Here is an 8,641-nt window from a genome sequence, read left to right as displayed (position 1 = left end):
TTGCCGCTAGCCCTCTTCCCTCTTTGCCGCCTCTTCTTCTCCTCCTCCTCCTCTCTCTTCGCCGCATTTCTCTTCACGTTTCTTCTCATTTCTTGTCTTCTCTTCTCATTTCTTCTAGTTTGCATCTATTAAGAGGAATAAAGAAAGCACGATCACGAACGTTGTTGTGCGAATCACGCTACGTTGCTTGCTTTGGCGTATTGTACTTGCACCCCTCTGACTCCCCCACAGAAGAAAATTATTAGTTACAACTACGATTAATTTACATGTGGCCGATACAGGTTTGATCAGAAACGCGAAGACCGATCCAGGTTGCGATTGTAACCCTTCCAATTAGACACATATCACGCATCGGCATTCACGATTATCGGCGCGCCTTTTTCATTACTTTTGTTTAACGATTAGGTCGCGCACCAATGCAAGAAATAATGTGATTGCAATGTATCGATATGTAGTTCGTACAGCAAGTAACTAACGAATCGTATAATTCGTGATTATCGGGTATCTCATTTTTTTATAGAATTATAAATTTCGAATCTGATTTTATTTTAGAATTATAAATTTCGAATCTCAATACATATATAGATATACGCACACATACAATAAATATCGAATATCGATTAGTGTTATCGATCTGATTAAAACGTACAATCGAATTGCTTCCCAGAATTATTTTTCTTACTATATGTGTAATATATATATTCGCAATTAAAAGTTTGAAAAATTTAAAAATTATAAAAATTATAAAGTGAATTTCGTTAAATCAAATTCAAAGTAACGATAGAAATAATAAATGATAATAAGTGATTCTTTATCATTTCTCTTTCATTTTCTATCTTACGGAGCCCTTACTGAATTTCTCGCCGACAAGTCGAAGAAAGGAGATACGGATGGAGAACGAGGTCAGTAGAGAATACTATCCTTATGCCTCAGATACTCGCCCTATATGTATATGTATAGTATAAGCAAATATATAAATCATATACTATTATTTTCTTTTTCTTCTCATTATTTTTAATTTGATTTTATCATTAATTGCATTCAATAATCAAGAACAATTCAATAATCAATAACTTTCTGACACGAGAGACTAATTGAAACTTATATCAAATGTGATCAATACAAAATCAAGATCGACGATCTGATTTATCCTAATAAATAGTATTTAATAATAGTAGTAACGTGTATTTTGATACACATATATATACGAATACGTATACGTATAAGTTGTCGTCTTATTGTTAATTCTTGTGTCAAGGACAACGAGTCGAAGAACCACGCGTTGGGCATGGCTATATTCATAAGTTTTTCTCTGAAAATGAAACACAAAGCCTTTCTTGGATTAAATTGGATTTCTCTTTGTCTTTGGCAGTATTTTGAATTTCGTGCCAACTTTTTGAAACCGAAATAATGAATATAAATAAAAATGAGAATATAAAGAATCGTTATAAATAAAAAAGATTAATTTTTAATTAATCTTCACAAGCTTATTACATTAAAGTTTATTACAACTCTGAATCACAATCGTTTGAAACGAAAACGAACACGTACAAAAGTTTGGATGAACAACATCGATTAGGGACGTGAGCATTATTGCGTGCCAACACGTTTTGCTTCACGGAGCGGTTTAAAAAGAAGATAAAAAATGGCGAAACAACGAAGCTTAAAACATCGCTTACAAGTTACCAAGTTGTTTTTTCAAATATATCGCCTTTCTTTGGAAGCGTGAAAGTTTATTGTCAATAAGATTAATAGATTTTCCAGAAATTTATTATAGTGCAACATGATAAATATTTACGAATATTTATGAAATAATAAAAAGTTTTGCATATTATCAATGCTCTATATTATAATATTAACAATTAATAAGTTATAAAACCAATAATAATTTTTTAATATTAAAAATATAGAGTTTTGACAATATAATTATAATATTAAATATTGCATATCACGCGAAAAAAAGGGTCTCAAAGGAAAAATTTTACTATATTATATTACATATGAATATTATATAGATAGATATATAGATAGATATAAGCATTGCATTGAAGAATAATCAACACGTGTGTAAAGATACCTCGAAGCATATCTGGCTGATGACGCGTGATGCTGGAGATGGTAAAGCATCACTCGTCAAGGTTCACGGAAAGGATGGGTTTTACCATCCGGTATTTCTTAGAGAGGGAGGGGACAGCCATAATTCGTTCCTTCACCAATTCCCCTCATATTCATATTAATATGTCAGAAAATCCAAATTCATTCTACTCCCTATCAACTATTTCTTTTACTCTTACCATATTAAATAAAAATCGTTTATTTCGATTAACATCAAACAATAATTGCTTTTCTAAAATCATTTCTAGTTTTATCCATTTGTTATGAATATCGTTGATATTCCAAAAACTTATGTATATAAAATATAATATTACCGAAACAGTTTCTTTTAATATTATTCTTCTCATGTGATGAAATTGAAATTTCGAATAATTTTTGCATTCAAAGAATAAATACTATTACAATCGAACTAGATTAAACAAATATTTTTATGTGAGAAAACTAACGATATCAGTGAAGATTATTTTTGTTATATTTTTCTTATATTTTTAATAAAAAGATAGTTGCTTGAGCATTTGTCAATGCTGTCACGTAATTTTTTTTCTGTAATTTAAATTTGGTTTTTGATTGAATCGTAATGTCTATTCGTTACACGATGGTATATTCGACTCAAATGTTTAACCAGTTTATGTATCTTCATCATAAAAATGTATCTTTATATAAAAATACAAAAAGATTCGATAATAATAAGTTGATATGTTACTTTCGGATTTGTAAATTTGTATCATTTTGCAAATACGTAAGCAAGTAATTATTATCGATGAATGTTTTATTTAATTTCATATAATTCTGATATATAATTTAATTTTAACGCAAAATTGGATTCCGAATAAAAGAAGTATTAAAACGGATTGAGAAGAAACGCTCGTTATTTGTTAGATTTTTTTACATTAATTATATAATAACTTAAAATGAAAATAATTAACAGAAAACAAAAAATGGGATAATCGGAAATAGGAAGGATACAAAATCAAACGACAGAAACAAATCTAAAGTTAACATGGATAACAACAATGGATAAATAGATACATTTACGCCATCTAGAAGATTCAAAAAGAATTTACGCTATCGATAACTGGATAGAGATAAAAAAGAGCAAATGAATCTGGATCGGTAAGTTAGGAATCAGTTCATGGCGAAATCGTTTCGTAGAAAATGAAGTGAGTTAACCTCCGGTGGATATATAGAGTTTGTGGACAAATGCTCAACGAGTAATATCGAAAATGGAGTACTTCACTTGCACTGTCGGTAAAAAGGGTCTATAAGGGTTGTGTTTGTGTTTACCTAGGATACGACGGATGGAAGGGGAAGGAGAAAGTTTCGAACATCTTGTCATTTATATCGTTTAATCAAGCATTCTGAACAACATCAGGGGGGAAAAGGGTCGCGATTCGATTGCGTTATTTGCGCGGTTCAAAGTATCGCCAAGTTTTTCTTTGTATCGTTTAATCTTTATTTTTCAATTTCTATTTGTCAATTTGCGTCACGGTTTGAAAGTGAGAGGTTCAAATTACTTTCGCTGAATAAATTTTTATGCGTTATTACAGTGTCAAAGGACGTTATTTCAATAAATAAAATGATAGAGACGCGACAACAATGCAACACCGAACAACACCGAACAACGAAAGAAAAAAAAAAAAATAGAGAGAAATAGTAAAAAAAAAAAAAAAAAAAAAAAAAGAGAGAAATAGTAAAAAAAAAAAAAAAAAAAAAATAAAGGATTAATGACACATGATTCGTCGTTTTTTAATAAAACATATGTATACAGAGCAATGACTTACCTGAAGTTCTGCTTGCGAAACATCGATCTCTCCTCTGTAGACGAATTCTATAATAAATTTGAGATCATTGAAGCATACATCTTGTGGCATAATGATTGTCGGATGTTTGCAGGGATTTGAAAGTAGGAGCTTTTGAAAGTAGGAACTGCACGCCGATAATACCACCTGCGCAAACAAGAAGTTGTATCGAACGATCAATAATGTAGATAGAAGAAAATCGGTACATCAATCTAAAGCTATATAGTTGTGAAACAAACAAGACAAACGCGTTATCAATTAAGTAAATAAATAAATAAATAAAAAGAAAAAAAACAATCGTGACGATTAGCAAAATGAATTTCGGTCGAAATTCAAGAGACATCTCGATAATCGAGATCAAGTAAATCTGACTGATTTATTTCTTATCGAAATTCACTTACTTTGTGCGCTTTTAAGGAAGCTTCGTTACATGCCAGGGTAACGTCGACAAAAGCTTCCGTTTGAAGTAGTTGATGGAAAACGGACGTCATGTTTGATTGGTAGTTATTCCAGCGCAGGCAGTAGTGCTGCCCGGCCATGCCGCCGCTGCAAAACAAAAAGATCAGGTTAACGATTATTTTTAACAGGTAAACAAAACAGAAATTGTTCGATCCGCGCGAAATATCGAATTCGATCGGAAAAAATCGGAAAAAAACCGGTGTTCGATTCGTAAAGAAGATCTAACTTGGTCCTTTAGTCGCACGAGCCACGATACGATCTTGTTCCTTGGAACGGTACCCTTCTTCCTTCTTTTAAATCGATCCGTAAAGCGGGACAGTACCTGTAGTGCACGCCCCAATAACGATCCGTCTCCATGAAATATTCGTTTTCCTTTCCGGCACAGCGATACGAAAAGTAACTAAAAGAGGCGGGGGGAGGAGAGGAGATCGTATTTGCGGTAGGTGAAGAAAATGAAGGGAAGGGCGTGAGAATAAATCGATAGAGAAGGGAAGAAAGATGGGTAAAGAAATTGGATAAGGGAATCGGTTTCCGGTGGAACGAATCGAGTGGAAGGCGGGGAATAGGAGATAATAAACGAAACGGTTGGCAAGCGGTAACAAACAACTGGCCTCTGTCTGCGCCTCCTCGTGATGGAACGAAATCAAGAAACACTTTCGCGATTCGATCGTCTGCCGATCTCGACGATCGAAAAGATCTCGATGGATTACGGATTCGAAGATCGAGCAAGTCGACAAGTGACGCACGCGATGAACAACGAGCGGACAAACGAGCAACGTTTACGACGAACCTTCTATATAACGCGTGAACAACGTTTCTCGACAACCGTTCGACGATGGAGAGGGGGGGAGGAAGGGGAGAGAGAAAGAAAGAGAGAGAGAGAGAAAAAAGGGAAAAACGAAAAGAAGACACAACGAGAAGGAAGCCGGTAATAAACAATGTGTGTGTGTGTGTGTGTGTGTGTGTGTGTGTACACGGAAAAAAAGTGAACGATATGTACTATATGAACGCGACACTGCAAAAGCGACGAAGAAGGTCGGGCGTTGGTCTGTCTCGTAACATTCACCTGTTCCGTGGACCGTGCTTTATCTGCCTCTATCTATGTGACTCTTTATACGGCCCATTCCCCGTTATCTATCCGTAGGAACACGGACTTTTATCAGTTGCTTAGACATGAGCCGATAACGTGAAAAACTTTAAGCTCTCCACTCATTTCGCGCCTCTTTCCTTCCATTCCCCTCCGGATTCTCTTCGTTCACCGATTTCTCTCTCTCCAAGCGTTGCCCTGTCCGCGATTCCGTTTCATATCGCACACGGATACGCCGCGCCACCACCGACAAGTCTCGAGACAAATCACCTCGTTACGAAATAGAAGTAATTTCGAATGTTCAATCGCAAGGATTGAAACGTCCTTCCCTCGGAATAATTAACGTTTTCGCAAGAATCGAATGTATATTTTGACAACAGTTATTCTCGCTTTTCGTTATTTTTTTTTTTCCTCGGTTATGATTCGAATTATCGATATTATCGATGATTAGATTTTTTGTGCGAATTCGTATTTTTTGAAATTGTTCTAGAATAATTTAATTCACATTTCTTGATCTCTGACTGTATATATATATATATTTTGTTTTCTAATGTTTTCTTAATGAAACGATTTTCAAGAGATAATTGATATCGATGATACAAATGCTGGATCTCTTGTTTCAATCAACTCGGTCTCGAACGTGTTAATTAATAATCACTCAGAATTAGTTTGCGGTAGATATTAAGGAAGGTCGTAGATAGTGCACAATAAATAAACATACCTGGTCTAATTACCAATCGGTTTTTGCCACTTTCTCTTATCTTTAACGATGTTTTACACGTGTATATTCCTATTCACGATTTCTACGAAAAGAGTTAGGCATCAACCCGTCCATGTATAATGATATACGTACAATACGAATAGATGTGTCTGAGATTCGATTAATCGGTATACGAAGAATCGATAATTAACGTTAATAAACAAACCATGATAGTCAACAGCAATTCGACCAAGTTTCCTCGACCTCGAATCCCGTGGCCTTCGCACGACTATTTCGCGATTGATATCCTTTTTCCTCAAAGGTATTGTGGTCAAATAAATCATCTTTTTTTTTGTACATTTCGTTTGATATTTTTAAATTCAAGTTCTATTTAATTCTTTGAATAGAATTATTGCGTTTAATCGCCATCTTCAAATTTCCAATAATAATTGGAGGAAGAAGGAAAAAAAAAATAATGAAAAAATTTGGTAGTTTTGGCAAACGCAAATTTAAGATTAGTACGTATTACGAAATTTATTTCTCTCTAATTGGATTAATGTCTGAATTATCGTATTTTTCATTCCTCGAATATACACATTCGTGCGAATTTTTTTGCTATATTATAAAATTCGTTGTCAAATCGTCTGTCGAATTGTTACGTGCATAAGACGATTTTGCCGATTCGTTGTTGAGATAAATTCGATTCGATATAAAATATGCAAAATAATCGAGGAGAAAATGGAGGAGAGGAAGGATTAAAGTGGTGGATCGAATTAAGAGAAAACCGGATGTAATGCGACTCAAAGAAAAGAGGAGACTGTTTCTAATCTCTTGTCTTGAACGCACGGAAAGCGTGCCGTTCATGGGTCCGATTTTTTTTCATCCGATTTGCGAGATTTTAATTTAATTAAAATATTCGAAACAATTCGTACAACTTCGCATCTTCTTCGTTGAAAATTTCAAATTTTCATTTATAATTTCATTACATCAATATCCTATGTTTATTCGACGAAATGAAAAATCGCATCATTTGAATTATTTATTTTTTGCGAAATAAAAAGTAGAGAAGTGTAGTATGGTGGAAATGTAACGAACGATCGCGATTGATCGTTTGTGCCTGAGCGAATCGATCGATACGCTTTCTCGCTTCATCGATCCGTTTTACGTGTACATCGATCGATAACGTTTCGCTATTACGTACGTAATCCGTATCTATCTTTTCAACGAATTATTATTCCAATATATTCCTTGTTATCCACACGTGTCGAAAATTACGAAATCGAGATAACGTTATTCTTCTCGTTTTAATTCGAACGGATGCAGGATAGAAAAGCGTGGGATATAAGCATTTTCGTCGGTGCGTTTCCCCGCGTAAATGTTGACCGTGAAAGAAGCAACGAGGGTAAAGAGAAGCTAAGCTACTCGAGCGGGACACGGTAAACGAGAGCGCGCGCGTCACTCGCGAGAAGGTATGGCAAAGATACGGTGATGGAAAAAAAGGTGATATACAAGGTGTCCCAAAAATGTGGGGGATCCATATGTTAATCGAAGATTCTTGGAGAATTAATTTCGAGTGAGAACATTTTCCTTTGCGACGAACTTTTATCACGATTTTGTTAATAAAAGTTGTTAACAAAAAACGCTGGCCGATCGCGAAATTATTTGAAATTGCGGTGTAAAAAAAAAAAGACGAATACGAAACTTTTCTAACGAATGAACTATAAATGATGTATATTTGAAGAAGAGGAGAAAGAGGAGGATGATGATAAAAGAGGGGAGGAAAGGGAGGACGATAATAAAGAAGGGGAAGAAGAGAAGGATGATAAAGAAGCGGGGAAATGGGAAAATGATAAAGAAGGGGAGAAAGAGGAGCGCGATAAAAAGGGAGAGGAAGAGGAGGATGATAAGGAGGGGAGGATACGAATATCTTATACGAATATTGATTAATTAGTTTCATTGTTCCTGAATGAAGATATAATTCAATATAATTTTTTCGAGTAAAAAAAAATATTTGTTACATTGGACAGAATTATTTGTTGTTCGACACATGTTGCTCGGACTTGTTTGCGTTCGGCGGCACGTATCCAACGCTACCGCTCGCGACTTAACTAGTTTACGGCGCTCCACGATTGGCCGATGTTTTTCATTAATAATTCGGTAAAAAAAAGAGGTAACGAAAAGTTTTTTTTGCAAAAGGAAAATTAAAATTGAAATTACCTCTAGATTAATCTTCGATTAATCAGTATTCCCACATTGTTGGAACACCTTGTATAGGAGCATGTAGAGAGCTAGACAGAGCACAACAGCGTTCACTTACACGATCGACGTATTCGTAGCAGCAGTAACGGTAGCACAATAACGACACGAGGGACAGCAATGACGACAGCAACGGCAACAACAGTAACAACGTGAACCGTGTGGTTGTATGGTATACGCGTTTTGAAATGGCGAGTCGCGCGAATACAAGAAGAAAAGGACGGG

At 35.0% G+C, this 8,641-nt stretch overlaps 1 protein-coding gene across 6 annotated transcripts in view; it reads right to left on the bottom strand.

Annotated features, from left to right (window-relative positions):
- LOC102676190 (protein bric-a-brac 2-like) overlaps positions 1-8,641 on the bottom strand; it is a 22,023-nt gene that overhangs the window by 11,023 nt on the left and 2,359 nt on the right. For 3 of the 6 annotated variants that reach the window (XM_031511513.1, XM_031511514.1, XM_031511512.1), the window contains exons 2-3: positions 4,316-4,460; positions 3,897-4,061 (exon numbers count right to left, since the gene is read on the bottom strand). In XM_031511513.1, coding sequence (XP_031367373.1) covers positions 3,897-4,061; positions 4,316-4,460 — 310 coding nt within the window. Of the gene's footprint in view, positions 1-3,896; positions 4,062-4,315; positions 4,461-4,695; positions 4,815-5,373; positions 5,451-8,477; positions 8,608-8,641 lie in introns of those variants that run through there. The other 3 variants (XM_006617715.2, XM_031511515.1, XM_006617711.2) reach the window with 3 other exon arrangements.

This window comes from Apis dorsata, unplaced genomic scaffold, assembly GCF_000469605.1.
Source record: "Apis dorsata unplaced genomic scaffold, Apis dorsata 1.3 scaffold_326, whole genome shotgun sequence".
Lineage (NCBI taxonomy): Eukaryota > Metazoa > Arthropoda > Insecta > Hymenoptera > Apidae > Apis > Apis dorsata.
The sequence above is the reverse complement of the archived record's forward strand: the minus strand, read 5'-3'. Positions and strand labels throughout refer to the sequence as shown.